This window comes from Panthera pardus, unplaced genomic scaffold (assembly GCF_024362965.1).
Source record: "Panthera pardus isolate Hobbes unplaced genomic scaffold, ASM2436296v1 HiC_scaffold_11, whole genome shotgun sequence".
Taxonomy (NCBI): domain Eukaryota; kingdom Metazoa; phylum Chordata; class Mammalia; order Carnivora; family Felidae; genus Panthera; species Panthera pardus.
In genome coordinates, this window is record NW_026526666.1 from 65018691 (window position 1) to 65042830 (window position 24140).

General features: G+C 37.2%; 1 protein-coding gene across 4 annotated transcripts; it reads right to left on the reverse strand.

Moving 5' to 3' along the window:
• Positions 1-1985: 1985 nt before the first annotated feature.
• On the reverse strand, positions 1986-24061 carry BTF3L4 (basic transcription factor 3 like 4). Of its 4 annotated transcripts, none has more exons than XM_019449304.2 (6): positions 24032-24061; positions 19606-19672; positions 16105-16218; positions 4038-4239; positions 3148-3207; positions 1986-2441 (listed from the first exon to the last, which is right to left on the reverse strand). In XM_019449304.2, the coding sequence occupies exons 2-6, from the start codon at positions 19657-19659 to the stop codon at positions 2395-2397; spliced, it is 477 nt and encodes a 158-aa protein (XP_019304849.1). In that variant the 5' UTR covers positions 19660-19672; positions 24032-24061; the 3' UTR covers positions 1986-2394. The 4 variants fall into 4 exon arrangements, with proteins under 4 accessions (XP_019304849.1, XP_019304848.1, XP_019304850.1 ...); XM_019449303.2 differs by lacking the exon at positions 24032-24061 and adding an exon at positions 22973-23078; XM_019449305.2 differs by lacking the exon at positions 24032-24061 and adding an exon at positions 22592-22700.
• Positions 24062-24140: the final 79 nt, after the last annotated feature.

A 24140-nucleotide genomic window follows, 5' to 3' on the forward strand; every position in this document is an offset into this window, starting at 1 on the left:
CATTCAGAGTTGTTGTCAATAGAATAAAAGGAAATACTGACTGGAGCTCCTCTGGGTCAGTAGTTAAAATGTGATCAAAAGGAAAAAGAGCAGTGTGTGTGTGTGTGTGTGTGTGTGTGTGTGTATACATATATATATATATACACACAGTACCATTGTATGTACAGTACCACTGTACCACAGTACAAAAAATGGCCAATACCATTTCATATATATATGTGTGTGTGTGTGTGTGTGTGTATAGTTTTATGGATCTTGATAAAAACATAAAACCACTTCCTTGAGAATTTTCAGAAATGAGATTCACCAAACTGCAGGAGCAGAAAAAATGTTAAGATTTAGAAACATCTCACTTTCCTGATGATGAATTTCAGAGCAGTTAGGTCACCTGCCCGAGGTCACACAGTTAATGGCACAGTCTAGACTAGGACCCAAGTTTCCTGACTTCCAGACGAGTGCTCTTTTTTTAAAAATTTGCTATACTATCTCTTATATGTCCTTAACCACTTGGAAGTATCCATAACCCTCTCTGCCCCACAATGTACCCCTTAGGGACAGTTAGAAGAACAGAATTCTGGACTATGTAGAATATTTAGAGCTACTGATGTAACAATGGATGAAACATTATGTCAAATAATGACTAGGCTAAAATTCATCTGAGGGTGGGGAGTAGAGAGGAAATACAAAAGAAGGAAATTCTGTAGACAATAATAAGAGAAGCACAAGAGGAAATATTATCCTCTTTTGTTATTTTATTACTGTTACTTTATTTTGTAGTTAAGTCCATATATTATATAAAACAGAACAGGAAAAATGAACAAATTTATAAAATAAATTGAAGTGTCTGGATGAAAAAAATACAAGAGCTTTGCCTTCTTGTCTATAGATCTCTTGATATGTTGTTGGTCTTGCACTTTAGATATCAAATAAAGATATCTAGCTTGAAACAAAAGCTGATATGCTACAAGGTTAAGCCACAGTTAGTTTGCTGGTAGGCCAGGAAATGACAGGTTTTCTAAATCTTATCCTTAAATATTGGCTATAACAAATGCTGATATGGCAAAATGCAAGCTTTTATCATCAGACAGCAAGAGGGAATCTTGAATTAATGAATGCAACTTACCTCCGAGTCTTCTGAAAGGAGGTGAAAAAATAAATACTGTATTTTACCAGTGTCCCCCCAAAAGCATTACTCTAAGCATGCAGGAGGATGCTGTGAGCAGCTACAACAGTAAGATCCAATCCAGAGGTAGGTTCAAGACCAATAGTAGGAGAGTGGTTGAAGAAATCCTCCTGGGGCCAGTACCATTTCATAGAATGACATTTTGTGCTGGGGAATGAGTCTATGGCCTATCTTGTTCTGACTCAAAAGAACATTCCTCACTTTAACCTTGCTGGAAACAGGTATTTTTGCACCTGCTATTAAGAACAGCTAGTATACAGGATAAGGCTGGCATAAAATTATTTAGCAAGCACATGCTAGCTATTCCAGTTTGAAATCTACCAAACTATAAAATTAACGGGGAAATAAAAAGTTGAAGATGGAGTTGTTGTTTCTCAAGATGGGGGAAAAATGTCTTACAAAAAGAGGGGATTAGGCACTCACTTAACTCTATATGGAGAACATCCTTCTCAGGCTAGGTAGAAGATGAGGAAGAGCATTACCAAAGGCTGACCAGGCCACTGGGAGACCAAAGGGAGAGGGAAAAAGGCATTTAGGAAGAAAGCTAGAAGAAAATCTTCTGGGTCTGACTAGGTAAGTGAATCTAAGGCAACCACACCAAAGATATGCTATCCACTATGCCAACATGGAGCTGGTGGCAAAATATCTCAAGACATTTTAAACCCAGAGAAATGTATGAAAAATATGTTAACCAAGCAAATTAACCAAACTTCCAAGGGTAAAATCTCCTCAGATCTGAAATCCAAGATACTCACTTTTCATTAATTCTCTGCATTATTAGAAAAAAATAAAAAGTAACAAATGTAAAGATTTGTTTTATTTCTACTGGGGGAAGAAGGAGGATAAATAGAACTGTTTTCCAATTTGCTCTCCACTGTATACACACATACCCACACACATACATACACATACACACACCAAAAATACTCCAACAAAAAACAAAACAAAAAACTGAGAATCAAACACCAAAACACCCTCAAACTGCACCAATACTTCGTATTTTGACCAAAAGAATAGATCCTGGGAGGAAGTGCAAAATGCAAAATCAAATGACCGAAAAATGCTGAACAAACAGCATTATTAATATACAAAATATTTATATTACTGAACTAGTAACAGTTGATGTTCTCCATGTCTGTAAAACTTTGGAACCACATAGCTGATTTGTTAAATCTAGTCCATGCCAGCTTCCAAACACCAGAAAAAATTTTTTAGTTAGCTTCATTCTTCGATGCCTCATCAAAATTTTCTACGAGATCTGGAAAAAAATAAAAAAGGAAATGAGTAAAAGATACAAGAAAAATAAAAAGTGGTAAATTAAATTCCTAACTTCTAACCCTAATAAAAACAAAATTGTTGCTACTAGAATTAGCCTGAAAACATACAGGACAAGAGGCAGAAATGAACTGGTGGCATTTCACTTATTAATAATGCTTCCTTTATCTGCTTTTTTTTTTTTTTTTCTATCTCAAGCAGGCTCCACACTGAGTGTGGAGCCCAACACAGGGCTCGATCCCACGATCCTGGGATCATGACCTGAGCTGGTATTAAGAGTTGTATGCTCAACTGACTGAGCCACCCAGGCGCCCCTCATTTATCTGTTTTTAAAACAGTAATCCTAACGAAATGTAAGTCTTTTTTTAGTCTATGCAAACTACTAAGGTGAACAGCATTTTTATATGTCAATCATAATTCCCACAGAAATGTAACAATAACTAAGCAAATTTATAATCACAGTGATTCTAATTTAACAAACACAGGTAGCAGAGCTTTGTGTTACAATTTCTGATTCTAAGTTCTAAATGGGAGGGCTTTTTTTCTTTTTCATTAGATGTATCCATATTGTCGTGAATCAGTTTAAATTTATGAGCTTACCATCAACAAAAACTGAAACTCATTATACAATGAATTAAATGTGATAAACAGGCTGCTAAAAATCTTAAAGCTAAAGAAATGTCACTTACCTGGAACATCATCATCCTCCTCATCAATGTCTTCTGGTTTTGGTGCTTTGCTATCCAACACTACGAAAAGTTATTTTAAAATTAGTCCTGAAGAATAAAGGCCTTCATAGAACACTTGTAATATTTATTCTTTCTGTCTAAATCTTATATAGTTCTTTGGAAAAAGCTAAAGATTGTCTGATCTAATACCATATTTTTTACTTAATAGTAAAATCAAAACTTTAACTTCATTAGGCATATACTAAATATAGCTGGCAATTTCAATGGGTAGTCAAGGTAAAATTTATATGAAAAATGAAATAATTCAGGATGAGTTGGAATAAAAACACATTACAGTTAATTTATTCTTTAAATTCCATATGCTCCAAGTCAAAAGTCGATATTCAAGACCTTTTCCATCTCTTTCGGTGTAAGAAAGTATCTAGCTACTGAAATAACAGGTTCTTTGATTTTTAGGGGTGAGAAGACACATTTGAAACCAGGACTATCTTGGAAATTCAGAACTTATGGTTGCTGCACCTATAGTACAATCAACAATATTAAACAAAAATATAGTTCTGTAATAACAGTATCTTCTTGTCATTAGTCAGAAGTGAATAGTAAATATTGTCCATAAAATGTGGTCTGCAGATCCTGGCTCCTTCCTTTTAGGTAATTACCTCTCATATCTGTATTACTACTGAAATGTATCTGAATATTCAGTATGCTACACTGCATAATTATTAAAGAAACAAACTCAAAAAATTATGAAACATATAAGCAAAGCAACATTTTTAAAAGTAAAATTTACATGCAAGCAAATCCTTCCAGTATAAAATGGAAAACCTTTTAAATCATTAGGTTCTTTAAACAGAGGTGGAGAAGGAAAGACACTAAACTGAAATACCTACCTTGCCGAGGGAACTGTTCAGCTAACTTCCTAAGACTTGTTAAGCTGTCAGCACCAAGCTGACTTAATATTCCAGGAAGCATTTCTGTGATTGGTTTGGCTTCTGCATGACCAGTAATTGCAAAGGTGTTAGCAGAAAGGGAAGCTTGGACTTTGGGATTGTTGAAATGGATAACTGTCCCATCATCTTTAATCATGTTCACCTGTATGATCACAGAAGCAAAATGTACATCACATATTTGGTACAACTAAAACAGTATCTGTTTAAATAATGATTTAGCCAATTACATTTGTTTTTTGTTTTTTGTTTTTGTTTTTTTTTTTAACAATCCCAAGGTAGTAAGCAGTAGATATGGGTGGAAAAAGACCCTAATGACAAAGTAAAATGGTGCAGGTGGCACAGATTACATTTTATTATAGAATCTAGATTTTAAATTCAAAGACTTCTACTATGAAAAAGAAGTTTATGACCATATTTTAAAAATAATGGAAGTTATCAGCCAAGAACTGCCTTGTTAATGAAATTACCCAGTATCTTAATCAATTTACACTATCAAACTAAATTGGTACAGATACCATTTGGTGGGGTAGCATCTTACTTAGGCAACAGGTTGTAAAGGGGTAATGGCGTATGGTAAAAACAACCCCGGAAGATCCATAAAGAGCATCAGAAATTTAATCAGGTGTTTCACTCCTTTGAATACTTAATAAATTTACAAAAATTTCAACTTGTTCTCACCATGTCACTCTGTGAAAAGGATTTTGTCAGTTCCTCTAACTCCTAAATGTAGCTTCTCAACAACCTTTAATAACCCTTGTAAATGTCAAAGCTCTCCAAACTTGCCTGGCCACCTGAACATGCTTTATCAATTACCAGGAAATCTTTAAAACCATCCTCACATTCTTTTGGTAGCTTTCACCAACATGAATCAACTGTTTCAGATTTGATTTTATCCATTGCCTGGGACTTGCTGAAAAGGAAGGTTAAACATGTGCTATTTAAAATATTTTTCTCTCTCACTCATGTACTTTCTTATTTGTGTTTTAGTGGTGTTAAATTTGTATAAGTTAAAAGTGTAAATAATGTGATTCCACTATGTAGTTGATTCCACTTGGACAAGTTACCTTGGTGGTAACATGCTCATTATATAAAAAGGCTAGGAGAGTTAACTCTTGACTAATTTAGAAGCATTTCATGATCCATCCAAAAACTACCCTTGTCAAAATCAAGCAGAGATGCTGTGTATTCTCCATGGTCAGTGGAAGTGGGCTTTTCTTCCTCAAAGGTGATCATCACCACTGATAGCATCAGAAAGGAAGGGGAACAAAGGGGCTTCTAAATTTCAGGAAAGACCTGGAACACAGAGAAAATAAAGGCATATCCCCTGGAAAATTATAACTAAGCTCCACAAATAATTTCCCAAATTTTCTCTGACAAAAATTACTATTTGAATTCTTTATCTTTCCCAGTATCGGTATTATACTTAAGGTTCCATTATGCATATTACACACAGTAAGCATTCAATCCAACTGTTCTGAACAAATACCATTATGAGTTAAAAATAATTTATACTGACTTTAGAAAAAGATAAAATTATATAGTTCTGAAGGTATAAGTTTAGGTAGAAAAGTTTTTAATGTTAAAGTGGCTGAAAATTTGGAAGAGGAACGGCTTGAGAAGGAGGTGGCATAGTGGATATGAAATGGGATGTTGTTCTGTATCTATCCTAGAATTACATAATTCTAGTATGGGAAATGAATAAAGATATGGTAGGACTCCATTTTCCAAATCAAGACCAAATCACATAATTTTAATAAAGGATTTCTACAATATTTCCAGGACTGAAAAGTCTGAAATATTAGCATTTGAGATATTTTTTATTTACAGATGTTAAAGTCATAAGAGATTTTGAAATCAATATTGTTCCAAAAGTCATGCCATAAATTTGTTGAACTTAAGAGGTTTTCTAGTTCAAATCTCGTGAGAGAAATAAATACTAAAGGCAAGAGCTCTTGGCTAAGCAAATATTCAAGGATAAATAGTTACATGCAAACCTAGAACTTGAACCTGGGTTCCCAACTTTGTTTAGTTTCCTTCCTATGATGTCATTCTTTTATTTTTTTTAAATGTTTTTAAAGTTTTCACTTTATTTTAATTCAAGTTAACATACAGTGTTATATTAGTTTCAGGTGTACAACATAGTGATTTAACATTTACATACATCACCTGGTGTCCATCATAGCAAGTGCCCTCCTTAATCCCCATCAACTATTTAACCCATCCCCCCATGCACCTCTCTAGTAACTATCAGTTTGCTCTCTATAGTTAAAAGTCTGTTTCTTGGTTGGCCTCTCTCCCTCTGCATGTGTCATTCTCATTCTTAAAATTGTTTATTTGCCTTTAAGAATTCAATTCTTTGGCCCCATGAAAGCTTGCCAGCAATTTATCTCAGAATATAGGATAAGTGGAGAATGTAAAAGAAAACTGACACAGATATATGGATAATATATATCTTGCTAGCTACAAAACAAGAAGCTAACACAGGGCCAAAAAAAAAAAATCATGATTTTTCTTCTGTTCAAGCTTCTTTATCAAAGGCTAAATATTAAGTCATATCTTAGTAGTTTAAAATATGCTGAGTTTAGTGTGAAAAGCAGGATGAATTCCATCTCAGACTGTAAAACAGAAATAAATTTATAAATGGTTGTTTTAAATGGGGTTGCACAAAAGATGTAGCTTCATGAAGAGAAAGGTCCAGAAAGGGGTGAAGAATTTAGTTAAATTTTTTTAATGTTTTTATTTATTTTTTAGAGAGAGACAGAGCATGAACAGGGGAGGGGCAGAGAGAGAGGGAGACACAGAATCTGAAGCAGGCTCCAGGCTCTGAGCTGTCAGCAAAGAGCCTGATGCGGGGCTCAAACTCATGAGATCTCAAACTGTGAGATCATGACCTGAGCCGAAGTCGGAAGCTCAACCGACTGAGCCACCCAGGCGCCCCAAGTTTAGTTAATTTTAGAATAGAAAATGAAGTACTTTAAGTTAAAGAAGGCCAAAATATTTTATTTCTATCTACCATTCCTTCCTCTCTACTGAGCAAATAACATGATTATATAAGGCTTCTAGACTCAAGCTATTAGAAACTATCAAAGGATGAATTTTGGGTTGAGCAAGATCAGTTAGACACTTCCCCTACCCTTTTAGAAGCAAAAGAAGGGATTAAGGACCTTGTTAAATTCACAATACAAATTGTACACATTTCATAAGGAGACTTCACCTTTTCCAGTTACCACTGCTTAGTCAGAATAAGTCATACCTAGTCTATATACAGTGTAAAAATAAGGAGCAGACAAGGAAACAAAGACTATTAAATTAGCTACTGTGCCAGCACTCAGGTCCCTTTTCAATCTAACAACCCCTTATGTCAAAATGTTTTTTCCACTTTAACAGGTAGTTTAAGGTAAAGGATGCTACTTGAGCTATGGAGGAAGTAGAATTTTCTCTTTTTTTTGTTTATTTTTGAGAGAGAGAGAGCATACAAGCGAGCAGGGGAGGTGCAAGGGGGGGGGATGGGGAGTGGGACAGAGGATCTGAAGCAGGCTCCGTGCTGACAGCAGAGAGCCCAACACAGGGCTGGAACTCACAGTGAGATTACAACTGGAGCCAGAGCCGAAGTCAAACGCTTAACTGACTGAGCCACCCAGGCACCGGGTGGTGCTTGGACAGTACTGATGTGTCTTGTAGTTATTAAAAAATGGTCTCTCATGCCTAGTACATTTACATATGCTGTTTTTACTGTTTAGAACCTTTTTATGCTTCTCCACCTTGCAAATTCTCATTTATCCAAGACTTGAGTCAGATGCTTCTTTGTGAAAATTTAAGGTTGTTTATGCACTTTCTGTACTTCATGGGTATTGCAATTATATGGAATTGTCTTGTAGGATAATTGTGTTTGCAAGTCTTTGACCTTACTAGAAGGTAAACATCTTGCCATCAGAGACCATGCCTTACTAGACATAGTATGCCCCTAAGTGTCCAATACATAATAGTCACTCACATTTGCCAAATGAATTAACACCTCCAATACAATTTCAAATCTTGGATACTGTCAGAATTAAACTCCCCAAATGCTAGATGAGGGGTCATCTCAAGTTTTAGAAATAACTCCAGTAGTGGTCTTGATGAAAATGCCCAGAACCTGCTGAGCTGCATCTTTGGCTGGACTTTTCCTATTGTTCTGACTTTTCAGAATCAGCCTGAATGCCTGACAGAATTCAGGGGAATTTTAAGTCATTCCTAGCAACTGCTGGGTGGCCCCATTATGCTGCTATCAAAACCTTAACAACCCTTACCTTTGCTCACCTCTGAGTAGGGCACATATATTAATCACAGTAACCCTTCTAGCTGGTAAATTTGATGCTTTATTCCTACACAGCAGTAAATTGTTATGGCTCTAGGAGGCTCACAAAGTTATACTTGACTCTACATCTCTTGCTGACAATTGCCCTCACAGTTCAGAAAGGAAGCTTAAATTCTTCCTTTTTTTTTTTTTTTTTTTTGTATCCAAGTCCCCACTAGGTCAGGTAGTTGCACTTCTGAGAATTGACAACTGTCTTAAAAATCAAGTTTTTCTGCTACTCCTTCCTGTATGTAGTAGCATTTATATATTTATTTTTAAGATTTTAATTTCAAGTCATTGCCACATACAACATGGGGCTCAAACTCAGAACCCAGAGATCAAGAGTCGCATGCTTTACTGACTGAGCCAGCCAGCTGCCCCTGTAGTCGTATTTAAATGTTTATCAGGTAATTCACCCTTTATTGCCTTCCTCCTATATCTTAATAAGGTGAAATAGTAAACATTTTAAGAAGAGGACACACAAGTGTGGGGTTTTGTGAGGCTAAGGGATATACCAGTTTGAAGATTATGGGCTTGGGGCGCACTCTCATAAATCAGTATCTTTCACATTCAATGCTTCTAAGCTCAGCACCTGCTTATTTCTAAAGCATAATATGAAGCATAACCTACTATTGTTGATATGAGCTAAAGCTAACAGCTGTCATTAAACTGTATGATAAGCTAGGATCATTTTCTCTTATGTTCTGGTGGCAAGAGTCTGATGAGATGGGATTCTCCACAGCTATGCTATAGAGTAAGATGGCATAACCTTTTTGAAAAGCAATTTGGCAACATGGATGAAGAATTCTAAAATGTTCATGCTTGTTCAGCCAGTTACTACATTTCCAAGAATCTCTCTGAAGGAAATCAGAGATGAAGATACATATTATGTATATTGAAGTCCAACATATGGTTCTCTTATTATGAAAGCATTTAATGTACTATAAATTAAGAAATACTAAATAGCGGTATATCCATTTACTGAATATATGTAGACATCTACAGTGATGATTAAGAAGAGTTTTTTAATGATATGAAACAATTTTTATGATATAATGCTACTTGGGAAAAAAAAGATTCCAAATTGTGCTTCCAGCTGTAGTCTCAAATATGTTAAAAATATATGCATATAAAGATGGGAAAGAAATGTAAAACTAATAGTAGTCCCTTCTGGGTAGTGGGATTATGATTGAATGTTAACATTCTTCATATTTTCTATATACCTGTAATTTTCTACAATGATAATATATTTTCATATTGGAGGGGGGAAGCTATTTCAAAATCAGAAAATGTTCACCAACAGATGAATGGATATATGTGGTATTATTCAAACAATAGAATATTATTTGGCTATAAAAGGAGTGAAGTTCTGATACATGCTAAAATGTGGATGAACCTTGAAAACATTATGCTAAGTGAAGTAAGCCAGATACGAAAGGACAAATATTATATTACATGAAATAACTACAAGAGGCAAATCCACAGAGACAAAAAGTAGGTTAGAGGTTATCAGGGGCTGGGGAAGAGGGGATGGAAAGTTACTGCTTAATGAGTATAGAGTTTCTGTTTGGGATGATGAAAAATTCTGGAAATAAATAATGATGGTAGTTGAGTAACAGTGTGACTGTAATTAGTGCCACTGAATTGTACTTAAAAATGGTTAAAGTGGCAAATTTTATGTTATATTTTACCATAATAAAAAAAGTAGTAAAAAACAAAACACAAACCCAAAAAGCAGGATCTTAAAAGATAAAGTAAGGCTGCTATGGAATAAGGTGAATGGGACATGGTGCTTCCCTTTTACTCTCCGGTACCCAGAGCTGTCCACCAATTGGTATCTGAGGCTCTAGTTGGAGGGAGAAGAAATTGTAGTGTAGAGTCACCAATAACTTTAGGTCTTCCTTTGGTACAAGTGGTTCAGGAAAAGTAAGACTCAGGAAGAAGAAAATATAAACAGTAACACTTATGTGTACAATTACAAAATCTACATTTCTTAGCCTTATGTGTTCTCCTGAGCTCCAGTTTCCTATGACTACCTTTTAAAAAAAATTTTTTTTAAGTAATCTCTATGCCCAACGTGGGGCTTGAACTCACAACCCTGAGATCAAGCGTCACATGCTCCACCAACTGAGCCAGCCAGGTACCCCAATGGCTAACTTCTTGAGAACAATTCCATCTCAAATAATCAGTATCCCTTAAACTTAATAGACCCCAAACAAATTCATCATGGGAGCTAGCATGCTACAGACTATAAAATGATAAATAAACACAATCCCTGCTGTTAAGACTCTTATAATCTGGGGGGGGGGGGGGGGGGGGGCGGGGGGAGGGGGGATGACACTAATTGGTGGTTAATAAGTAACCATTATATCCCACAATATGAGGTTGTCATAATAAATGTATTATAGCAGAGCAATTTAAGGTAAGGGCAGTGGAAGTATAGAGAAAAGGGTTGATTAATTATGCCTGGAAAGACAGGAAAAGTTTCATAGAGGCAGAATTATATCCTAGGTACAAGAGAAGATGTCCTCTGAACATAAAACTCTACAAAGCAACTAGGCCATCTGAATCTGAAATTCAGATTTTTGGTGATGTTTCTTACCAAATAAATCTGATAAAATTAATCATTTCCAAGAAATGCAACAGATCCCACTGTTTGATAGATTTAGGTTATCAGATGAAGACAGGTCACTATATTCAACCAGAATACCAAATAAGAAGCACATCCAAATACCTTCAAATGTCATAGAATATAAACCATTTTTAGAAATTTAGTCCTGGGTTATAAATCTTTTGGAGTCTGCCTAGGAATTCCCTCCAAAAACCTGGTTATTTACTTGGTTTTTGTATGAGACAGTCTCTGACACTCCCCTGCCCCTTACTTTTTGACAGCTGTGTATTTCTTTTTGGTAACATGTAAAAGAGATCTATAGATGACTAATTTATTACACCAAATCAATAAACTAGTGAATACATAAAAGACAAGAGATTCATAATCCAAACAGTCCTTCAGTTTTTAAAGTTTCTGAAGACATAAATTAAGCTTTGAGGGGGGGAAAATCGCCAACACCAACAGCTTAGAAAGTAAGATTAAAACTTTACTCGGCAGAGGTACATTCCATGAGTTTTTGGAACCCACCGTCAATCTTCCTCTTCCCCACCCAACAAACTGAGTACTTTCTACTTGTTTGATGTTTTGAATGTCTAAGTACAGAAAACATAGTAATATTATTTTTGTTCTACAACAATGACAGTGGTGTCTTATCTTTTTGAAAGTTTTTATCTGCTTTTCTTAAACTGCCAAAAAACAAAAAGACAGCATATTCCTCACAGTTCAGCACTTTTTTTTTTTTAATGTTTATTTTGAGAGAGAGAGAGAGGGAGAGAGAGAGAGAGGAAGAGGGAGAGAGAGAATCCCAAACAGGCTCTGTGCTCTCATCACAGAGTCTGACATGGGGCTCATTCTCATGACCACAAAATCAGGACCTGAGCCAAAATCCAGATCAGATACTTAACAGACTGAGCCGCCCAGGTGCCCCCTTGCATTGTTTTTATTTTAACAGTAAACTCTATAGTTTACTGTTTATGAGTTCAAGCCCTGCATTGGGCTCTGCGCTGACAGTGCAGAGGCTGCTCAGGATTCTCTCTGTGCCTGCCCTCATCCCCTCTGTCTCTCTTTTTCTCTCAAAATACATAAACTTCTTAAAAAATAATAATAAAGTAAAAATCTACACCCAAAGTGGAGCTCGAGTCACACGCTCTACTGACTAAGCCAGCCAGGCACCCCGGAGTTCAGCACTTTGAAACAAGTTTCAAACATTGTTTGAAACTAAAGAAACTAAAGATAACAAAATTGTAATCAGTAATGTGTTTCTTCTATTCTAAGATATATTTTTTTCACATCTTTGTGTTTCTGAAAACTTCTGTACATGTTTTCATGTTTACATTGAATGCAGTAGTTTCTTTTCTCCCTCTGAAGAGCTGTTTTTAAACCCAGTATGTGTCATCATTTTGTTTAAAAAATTTTCTTGAAAAAAAACTCTACTTTAAATATAGTAACAAAAAACATGATGTTTGAGGCAAACCATGTTATATATAGTATACTAGATATTCCTACACAAAATCTGCAAAGTGTTATATAAAGTACGAATATTTTAGTTCTCAAAAAATCAATTTTAGAAAGAGGGAGAAGTACGAAAAAAGTAAAACTCCTTCCCATCTTAGGTTCAAATACTCAGAAATTTTATACCTGTTACCTTGCATTGTTAATTATTTTTATACATATTTTCTCTGTATAATTAGTCTGTGAGGGCTGGAATACATCTCTCTCTCTCTCGCACACACACACACACACACACACACACACACACACACAGGGTAGGGGTGCAATGAAAGTAGTAATGATTATTATGTAGCATTAATTTTCTGTGAAATGTTTTGGAGCTATGACTCCTCAAAAGGTTAGAATTGCATCAGTAGTACCAACAAAAAGGAATTCACACTGAAGTTTAATAAATGCTATAATGAAAGTATATTATATAAAAGTATATTATGTAAAATAAAAGTATGTTACGAAGGCACATAGGAAAGGCATCTAACCCTTCTTTACACAAGTGTATATGGGTGCTAACAAGAAGGTTTCTGGAAGAAATAATGTCTGCATTAAGACCTGAAAAAAAGAGAAACAGCAATGTCCTTGGAAATACTGTTGGGGATTTATCTGTTATGGTGTAACTAATGAATTCTCCATGGTAGGTGCTCAATATTACAGGGCATAAGGTGGGAAGGGGGTGGGTGTTGATGGACAGGGAGATAGGAGGAGAGGAAAAGGCCAAGAGTGGATATAAGAAAGTACAACTAAAAAGACCAAAAGCAGGATAAATTGATGAACAGAATGAACTCTGGTTTTAACACACTTTAGTTCAAATCTGGAATCCAATACTTACTAGCTATGTGATCTTGGGCAGGTACCTAATTCTGTCTCAGCTTTCTCATCTGTAGCCAACAACAACTGATTCAAAGAGATATTGTGAAGCTGAAATGGGATAATTTGTATTTGTCTAGTTAACCAATTAGTTTCCCTACTAGATCATAATAAGTTCCACTACTGCCTAGCAAGTCCTTGGCAAAATGTTTGGCACACAGTAGATGTTCACTAAGTGTTGACTATCATTAAATATTTTATTAAGAAAATTTCAACTGCAGTAATACCATCAACTCAGCACAGCATTGTAACAAGTTTAGCTGTATACTGAAAAAATCAAAACTGTTAGTTGACTGATTTCCTTATTTTATTATAAAACATTTATAAAATTAATGCTATCCAACCATGAAAAGTTTTATTAATTATAAGAACCATAAAGTGTCCCAAATCTGAACAAAAACAAACATTTAGAAAAACATGCCCTTGAGGGTGCCTGGGTGGCTCAGTCAGTTAAGCATCTGACTCTAGATTTCAGCTCAGGTCACGATCTCATGGTTTGTGGGATGTAGCCCTGCATCAGGCTCTGGACAGTATGGAGACTGCTTGGGATTCACTCTCTCCCTCTCTCTCTGCCCCTCCCCTGCTCACACTCTCTCTCTCAAAATAAACTTAAAAAAAAGAAAAAAAAAGACAAACATGTCCTTGGAGATATTACACAGTTAAATCTATACATCATGGCGGTATAAATGGAATCTTTTCCTCTCTAAAGAGTTATTTTTCAACCAAGGTTGACTTTGTCCTCCAGGGAATATGACAAAGTCTGAAGATATTTTTGGTTGTCATAACTGGGGGGAGGGTTTGGGGGGAGCTTACTGGTATCTAATGGGTATAGGCCAGGGATGCTGCTAAACATCCTCCAATGCACAGGACAGTTCCCTCAATAAAGAATTGTCTGATTTAAAATATCAGTAGTGCTGAAGTGGTGGGGTGGGGTGGGTGGTAGTTGGAGAGTAGAAATGTAGGCGAAGACGGAAGACTGCCAAAACACTTATAAATTCAAGTTGTTTAGGTTTAACATTATTAGAGTTATTGTCTATTATTGCAGCTTATTGTGTATTTTTTTTTAGAAAAAAAGACAGCAAGCTGGGGAGAGGGGCAGAAGGAGAGAGAATCTTTTTTTTTTCATTAAAAAATTTTTTTTATACATTTATTTTTGAGAGAGAGAGAGAGAGAGACACACACACAAAGCATGAGTGGGGGAGGGGCAGAGAGAGAGGGAGACACAGAATCCAAAGCAGGCTCCAGGCTCCAAGCTGTCAGCACAGAGCCCAACATGGGGCTCGAACCCACAAACCATGAGATCATGACCTGAGCTGAAGTCGGATGCTCCACCAACTGAGCCACCCAGGTGCCCCTAGGAGAGAATCTTAAGCAGATTCCATGCTCAGTGCGGAGCCTGATGTGGGCCTTGATCTCACAACTGTAAGATCATGACCTGAGCCGAAATCAAGAGTTGGACGCTTAACCAACTGAGCCACCCAGGCACCCCACAAATTGTTCTTTTTTACCAAGCTTTAGATTTTTTAAGAGAGGCTGAGATTTTTTTTTTCTCTCATATATACCCCAGATAAAGAGAATGATCTCTCTGAAAATTATTTTAGGTCAATAAAGATATATAAAAGTTTTCAATAACTCAGAAGGAAAAATGCATATAAAATGCTTAATTTCAAGACTTGCAAATGAAGTTCTTATCTTTATCAGAGTAAGAATGCACAGGCACATCAAGCTAAAAGGAAAAAAAGATACACGTGGCTTACATTTTCTACTACTTCAGTATACTAATTTTGAAAGTACAATGCAGAATTAAATAGTGTAGTAATATTTATTCATACATGCATATTAGAAGGAACATGTGGCCATTTCACTGCCTTTTCTTTGGTACTCTGCTATTTCTTAGTGATCCTTGACTCCACATTATTTCTGATCTGTTTTACAGCACGTGTGCATTAACAATCTGTTAAAAATTGTGGGGTGGTACCATACAAAGTAATGATATCATTAAGTATAATTTAAACATTCAATGTAATTTATGGCAGTGAAAATTTAAACATTGATTACTATGGGAAATGAATCATCAGGCAGAAGTGACTCTAGATGGTAACAGATCACAAATAGTTGATGTTATCATCATTTTTCTTGAGTATCTTTTGAAATAACATCAGTCTTTGGTTTCATATTTGAGAAAAGCAGTATCACCAACATATAATAAAATGATTTAAAAAATGTAGTCAATAATTTCTGGAAAGGGTCTAATAAGAAATCCAATCCATGAAAGGCTATTACTAGAGCTTCTTGGCTGAGGTAATTAAAGAGATATTGTTGAGTAGAAAGGTGCTCTTATGGGAAAAAAGTCCACCTTATTTGAAGAAATCTTGGAGTTTCTTTATTTCTATATTATTAGAAAAAAATGTTACTTTGCATGAAAATTCAAGAGTAGTTCCATAATTTTGTCATATGTGCAAATTCTGAGTCCAAAAAGTATGATGAATTCCTTAACCGTCCACTAAAATTATTTTTTTACAATCAGCCATTTTTATACAATCGGCAAATTCAACAGCTAGTTCTTCAAAGCTACCTGAGTGACAACATCAGATTCTTCTAAGCTGATATTTTACATTCAAAAAGTGTGGATATTTGTGAATGTGCCATATGTCCACACAATTTAACAATTTACAAAATGACCGTACCTCTTCAATACCAGCTATATTATTCACAGCCAGTTTTTTTAGAGAACTCTGAAGTTTTTTGTCATCAGCTGTAGCTGTTCTATGTACCACCTTCTTCTTTCTGCGAGCTGTACCCTGAAAAATAACCAAACAGAAGTGTTAAGATGCTTGCATCTGGTAACCGCAGTCACATAACTTCCTATTCTAATTAAAATCCATGTAAGAAATTGCTGACTTAATAGTAACAACTAAGAAGACTTTTCAGAATTGTGATTGTCAACCTAACCCAGATTTCTGAGGGTCAGTTCTAGCCAGTTCTTATTCTCTAAATATCCATTTATCATTTCAATGTTTCAAAAGTTTTCTAATAAAAATAATTTATAACTTCAAGGTAATTTAGTGTTTTATAACAACTTCCAAACATTACAAGGAATGTTTTTTTTACAGTACCTACCACCCCCTGACAATAAAATTAAGTCTAAAGATATTCTGAAATTTTGAAGATTCTGACATAATTAAGCATCAAATTTCTACTATATGACTGTTGTAGATTCCTAGAATCTAGGAATGAAAAAGACAAAGTTCTTACTTCAAAGAGCATACATGAGAGGGAAAAGTCAATAAATACATAAACAAATCAGATCCTTTCAAATGGGATAAGGGTAGTAAGGGGAAAAAAAACAGTGATAAGAATATTTACTGGGTGAGGGCAAAGCACTATTTTATTAGAATGTTCAGTGAAGAGGTGACATTATGAGCTGAGACCCATGGGAAGATCTAGGGGAAGAGTGATTCAAGCAGAATGAAACAAGAGTGAACCTATTGTTTCTACAGAGAGAAAGCAGGTCAGTTATGGCTAGAGCAGAATGAACAAAGGAGGAGGAGGAAAATGCAGTCAGAAAGACAGGCAAGGGCCAAATCATGTAGCCTAGAATGCCATGGGCAGCAGGTGGATTTTATTCTGATTGCAACAGGAAGGTTTTAAGCATGGGAATGATTTGATCTCATTTATGATTTTTATTATGATTTTCACAGATGACTGAAGTTGCTGTAGAAAATGGACTACAATGAGATCAATCAGGAAGCTACTGTAGCAGTCTTGACGAGAGATGAGGGTTCTGGCAATGGAGATGGTGAGATCTTAGACTGTCAGAAGAACCAACATACTAATAGACCGGATGTGGGATATGAGGAAAAAAGGAATCTAGAATGATGCTTAGAAATTTGGCCTGAGCAAATAGGTTGAAAATTACACTATTCACAAAGACAGAAAGAGCTCATTTCTAAATGGATACTTCGAAACTCTCAATATAGATTTCCATTGAAAAGTTATTTAAAATAATGGATTAAATTCCTGGGCCAATTTACAAAAATGTAACCTACAGCAAAAATAAAACATTACCAAAAGAAGCCTATGTCTTGAGGGCTAAATCTTTCTGACACCTGGCAGGAGTAAGGGGAAAGGAAGAGAGATTTCATTCTCTGGGTAGTTCCCGCAGTACTCAGGGAACCAGCCTTATACAGTAGGCAGGGACTACCGTCTCAGCAATGCTGATGGGAGTGAAAGAGAGCTCTGTGAGTAGCAGCAGAGGATGTGACAAAATCCAGTTGCTGGAGGATGGACTAGGAGGACTATTTTCATAGATCCTCGTTTATTTGTGAAACATTCCTGACTCAGGGAAAGCTCAATCGCTTGCTCAAATGAAATGATCCTCAGTACCTCAAATTCAATATGTCTAAAAGCTTACCAGTCCACCAAACTATTCTTCCTAGATTTGTAGCTGGTAGTACCACCATATATTTAGTCTTTAAAACCAGAAATCTGGGGGTCATCCCTCCTCTGTATTCTGAGTCATGTCAATTCCAACTCCTAAATTTGTGTTCCATATACTACAGCAGCAGCCTTTCAATCGTTCTCCTCTATGCCAGACTTCTATTTCATTTCCATTTTCCATGTTGCTAGCACCTACCTTTCTAAAATGACTATTCTTCTTAAAATCTTTCAATAGTTGCCCCTTGCCTATAGGATAAAATCCTAACCTCCTTAATATGGCATATAAGACTATGATTACCTGGTTGTTTAGTTTCCTATCATTCTTTATCCATTGGATAGTCTAAACTCTAACTGTACCAAACTAAAACAAGCCATTCCATTAAGCACCATGTTATCTCAGCATCTTAGGTGCCTTAGCATGTATGAGAATAACAATCCCCTCGTCACCTCACACCCTCACCCTCACCAGTCTACCTAGTGATAAATTCTTGTTTGTTTTCCAAATCTCGGCTCAGTGATGACTTCCTTGTCCCTCCTAGGCAAAAGCACCTTGTACTTCATTTTAACATTTACTACCCAGTAGTGTAACTGTGAGCACGTCTCTCTTCCAAGCTTAGCTATGTCAAGAGAAGAAAACCCTGACTAGGTTATCTACTATGTGCCAAGCACATAGTAGGTGCTCAGTAAACTAGTTAAATGAATGAATGTATGAACCATCTGGTTTAAAATGTGTAACAGTGAGGTGCTGCATCAAGCTCTTCCAGGTATATTCTATGGTTCCTGAATATCCCTAGTTTTTTCATTTGTACATTGCATTAGACTTGATGCTACCATGTGACTACTTTAGTTACATGAGTATGTTAATATGACTCCAGAGTCCTATACCTGTGTCACTATGGAAGAAGGAGAAAGTACTAGTCACTTCTTTCCTTCCCCTTTTATCTCCATTCTTAGGAGTTGTGGTAATCATCAAAGTAAATGACAGGTAGAGTTGCTACATAGTGTCCTACCTACCGCCTTCCAGGTCTGAGCTAAGTACTATTTCTTTTCCTTTTACAAATATTGTACTAGGCAGACATAAGGGCAGAGTATTCTTCTTAAGCCTGGGGCAAGAGCTGAAGGGAATCAAAGATTCTCAGAACAAGCTTTTCTTTGGGCTTCAAAATACATGGAATAAGAATGTTCATGCTTATATTGACCAACAAAGAACAGACAGGAATTTGGGAGGAAAACCCAGCAATGAAAAAAGTATAATCAGTCTGAGCATCTCCAGTTAAACCACTTATAAGCCTAACTGTACAAATAGGTGTATCCAGTCAAGATAAGGTAACCTCAACATCTGGGATGCCCTGTAAATGAGTCTAACATAATAACAGCTCTCATTTATTATCTATTCTGTGCCAGATAGGTGTTTTATAAGTATTACTCTAATATTTAGATGTATCTTATGCAGGATTTTTTCTATTTTGCACATGCGAAAATGGAAGCTTAACAAGGTTGGGTAACTTGTTCATGTCACATAACTACCAGATGTTAAGAGGATTCAAACAAAGGTGGCTATTAACATTGCACCACCAGAAAGAAGTCTTCTAGTTACCTATATTAAATCTAGACAAGTTTTTTCAAATTGGAATGTGGTTTGATCTTGATTATTGAAAAGATTTTAGATTTTCAATGACCACAAATCCAAAATAATACTACTTTCTGATAATACATTTTCCTATCAATTTTTCTTATGCCACACTCACCTTGCCCCCTATCCGGACCTGAGCCTGAAGTTTGGCTAACTTTTCTTGATTCATGCTGTTGGTAAATCTAGGGGGGGAAAAATACATTTGTTAAAATCACTGTTTTACCAAAATAAAATAACTGTTTATGCAACAGTACCTTCTGGTTCACTAGGCTTGCAATAGGCATTACCACTGTGATCATATTAATACTGTCTATATAGTCTTAATAAATATTAATAACTTGTTCTCGCTTCATAAACCAGATATTAAGAGAATGAAAATTAAATAAAACCACCAGGGAGTCAAATACACAAACATAAAATAGAATAGGATTCAAAGTTACCTATTTGAGGATCCCTCCTTAAATGCATAATTCAGTTCTTGGGCATTCAGTAAAACCTAACCAATTAGAAAATCTCTATAGACAAGCCAGTTTTTCCCCCAAAGGTTTTTACAACAGAGAGCAGTTACCAAATGTTACCAGCACAACCTTTAAGTAGATTTTTTTCTGTCAAATAATAAATGAGCCATAAATAACCTTGTGCCCATAAATAGAAAAATAAAAAAGAAGAAGAAGAAAAAGCAGGACAAAGAAGAAATTCAACAATAGGCTCTCTAGCTGTCAAGATATGAGGGAGTCACATCTTCTATTCAAGGTCAGATGGTATGTTAATAACAGGAAAAGAGAGCCAGATTTTCAGACATTAAGCACTTCAGCAGCCCTTTCCACAGAGTTCATTCAATACCTTGCACTGATATAGTATGTCAGACTTGTCAAGATATTCTTGCACACTGGGTAAAATTCCTCACTGCACAATTTGACAAAAACATCTCTGCTACATTAATACTAAATTTTTGTGAGTGCTTAGTGGGGAGGAGAGTCTTAGAAATAGCTTTTTTAAGGCCAATTTTGATTTTGAAAACTCTTAAGAAAATTATAAAGCCATAAAACCTAATCTGGTCAGTGATATTCCTGACTAGAGAAAAAAAGTTAAGTTTATAATGGGTTGTAACATTCCACACTATATAAACAAATAAAAGCCAAGGTTAAAAGTCTTGTTTTACTTGTTCTGTGGAACAAGAGATCATTACCAAGATGTGAGAGAGGGAATAAAGGCTGTTCTCAAACCTTTTTTGGCCAATTCTCTAACCTCTTTATAATTATCATTCACATGAAAAAGATAATGTCTTCATTTGAGAGATGAAAGAGAATAAAGATTATATAAGTACTAATTGTTCTGTTTTCTGACACCACTGGAGCACTAACCTGTGTGTGTGTGTGTGTGTGTGTGTGTGTGTGTGTGTATACATATATATATATACATACATACACACATACATACATACATACATACATACATGCATGCTTCAAGGCCAAATAAAGTCCAGTTCCCAAATAACATTCAGAATTTATAGTTCCTCAATCTTTACTCAGCACTGTATCACAATGCTCAAGCAGCTAAAAACACGCTGTTACAGGAGGAGTACAAAGCCAGAAGGCTTAGGTGTAGGTCAGTCTCAACTCTGCCAGACTTAATTAAATTTGCTGATGCAAATCCCAATGTCTATACTCAATATCCATAGAAGAGGACCAATATTCACTTTTCTCAAAGGAATGTGGCCATGAAAGTATAGTGAACTTAGTATAGAGCCTAAGGAATTTTTTTTTTTTTACAAAAAAGGGAGGAAGTGAAAATATTAGAACTAGATACAATGTAAACCTTAGGGGCTCTTCTGCATTTTGAAGTAACAATCCCCAAGAAAAGAGATGGAAAACAAGAGAATGAAGTCAAGATAAAGAGTCTTGACTTGTTTGAAACAAAAGCAAAAACAAAATTAACTCTTTACATCAATGTGTTGATGAAAGAACAGATTTCCATTCCAGGTAATCAGTGTAACAGAAAACTTGTTCCCAAGAATTATCTCAGAGAAAAAGCATTTTAGGGAGGTTCTCAAAGGGGAAGGGGAGAAAGAAAGATGGTCCTTTGTCTATTAGCAGGTTGGGGTATGTGGAATTGAAGGAGAAAAGAGGACTGGACTCAGTCTATGAGAGATGAGGTGTTAAGCTCAGATCCTGGACTAGACCTCAAAGATCACCTGGCTTAATTCCCTATTCTTCGACCAACCTTTACTTCATTGTACCCATTATTCCTGTCTTGTATGTGAGGCCATCTCAAATACCTGCAAGCAGCAGCGGGTATAAAAAAATTATGAACAAATAAAACAGTTCACCTCCCTCCTAATTTAACAGATTTGGAAATGAAGGTCCAGAAGGGACAAGTCACTTCCTAGACCCAAAAGGAAGAACTTCCTAAGAACATAAATTACTGCGTTCTTCCTTGGGGATCCTAGGATCGGTTAGCCCTTTACTCAAGGACTCAAGAAAAGTGTAAATAATGAGGTTCTGATCAATATTTATTGAGTGCCTAAGTTCCAAGCATTATGCTAGGCACTTTCTTTTTGTTTACACAGATAAAATAATTTCAATCCTTTGTCCTGACTTTTTATTATGTGGGGTTCCTCTAACAGAGGCACAAGTTTTGTAATCAAAAGGATCAAGGTTCTACCCCTTAAGACTTCAGAAAGGTATTTTACTTTCTGAACTTGTGTTCGTTCTGTATTAGAAAAGGTTTAACACTACACAATTCACAGGGCTGTTTTAAAGGTTAAAGGTTAAGTTAACAAGCACAGGGTATGGCTCACAGTATATATTCAAAAACTGGTAACTATTGTTACCACTCCCGAGGGAACATCTATGGTATAAGTGAAAGAACGTGGGAACGGAAGTTGAAACCGCCATTCACTAGCTGTGTAACAGGGTGCCCGTCGGTCAATCATCTGTTTCCTGACAGCCTACTATGCATCAGGCAGTTTGATGGGGCTATCGAGATGGACAAGGCAATGTCTCAGAGAGGGAATCAGAATTGTAAATACTGCCATTGCGAGGTGAACAGAGCTGCAACGGAATTCAGTCCCAAGCGCTTGGGGGCCGGGGGCTGCTAACCTCAGTTTCCCTATCTGTAGAGTGGGACGATCAAACGAGATGACAACAGATAGGCTGTTATCACAGCATTGTTGTTGTGAATAGAGTAACAGGAGAGAGGCGGGGGTAATCCGCCTCCTGGGACTGGATCTGGGAGGCAACACCGCGGGTCCCCGCTCGCCCCCATAGGGGGCGATGGTGCTGGGGACCTTCCCTCAGGTGCCGACCCCCAGCTGCGCCGCCGGTAACCGACAAGCCAAACCAGCCGCCTCCGCCCCCACTCGGCCCGCCACGGCGGAAGTGGCAGCCCGAATGGTTGGCGGGTGTTGGAAAAAGAGGGCGGGGGGAGACCGTGCGCAGCGGCCTATGGCCGTGGAGTGGCGGGACCGCCGGGGGTCTCACCTGAAGCAGGGAGGGTCCTCCAACAACAGCACGCGGCAAGAGCAAGATGGCTGCCTCAGTCGAGACAGAGAAAGACGACGGCAGCAGCGGCGGCGGGAGCGGGGCCCACGTGACACAACCGGCTCCGCCTCTCTTTCTCTCTCACCAGAGCAGCCTATCGTGGAGAGCGCATATACGAACTACAAAACCCAGCCTGCTCTGCGCCTGCCAATAGAAATGCGGCAGGTGCAGGTGGCCGCACTGCATTCTGGAGCCTGCAGTCTCCCGAGGATTCCATTGTGCCTACAATTTTGTAAGGGTACTAATAAAAAAGAGGTGTGTATTTTTGTTTGAGGGTGTACTTTTGTCTCATGTCTTTCACTACTCATTAAGTACGCACTGTCGGAGTCAACTAGTGCGGACTCACTAGTGTATTGATTCAACTAGCTTCTACTGGGAGGAGAGACGGGAAATTTTACCGTTTGTTATGTAAATCAGAGGAAAACTTGAGGAGAAATACTCAACCCACAAAGTTTAAAAACAAGTCAAGTAGATTTAACCAGAAGAAGTTTTACGCTTTAAATGTCTGCAGTGACTTTTGTCCTCGTTCCCTGAAGATCTGGGTCAGTTTTGCAATAAGGGATTCGAAATTTGGTTTTCTGGGAGCTTGCATCGGTTGGTTGCATCATCCCAGAGTGGACGAATTGCGGCTGCAAGGAAAAATAAGGCCCAGCGCTGCTTCTCCAGCAGGAAGGGGCATTCTTGCAAGGCACGAGACAATACACTGCAGAACAGGTTTGCCAGGTCTCCTCGTGACCAGAGCAGGAACCTAAGAATGAAATCGCGTAGTCTAGGTTTTTGGGTTTTTTTTTGTTTTGTTTTGTTTTGTTTTGCGGAGGAGGAAAGGGGAGGCCAATGGGCAACGCGCCCACTGTAGGGAGCAGCTGACTTCACCGATCAATAATTCGCGTTGTGAATATTAAGTGCAGCGGTTCTTGGGGGGAGGGGCTAGCTTGCAGGCTGAGGCAACCAGCAACGGTTCTCTTGAGCCCTCTCCCCACCCCCACTATCTCGGCCCACCTTCTCCCTCTCAGTCTTCGGACTGAATATCCAGAATCGAGGGGAAGCAGGTCGCGCAGGAGAGCAATTCCCGCACCCTTCTACGTGATCTGCACCTTTAAACTTACTC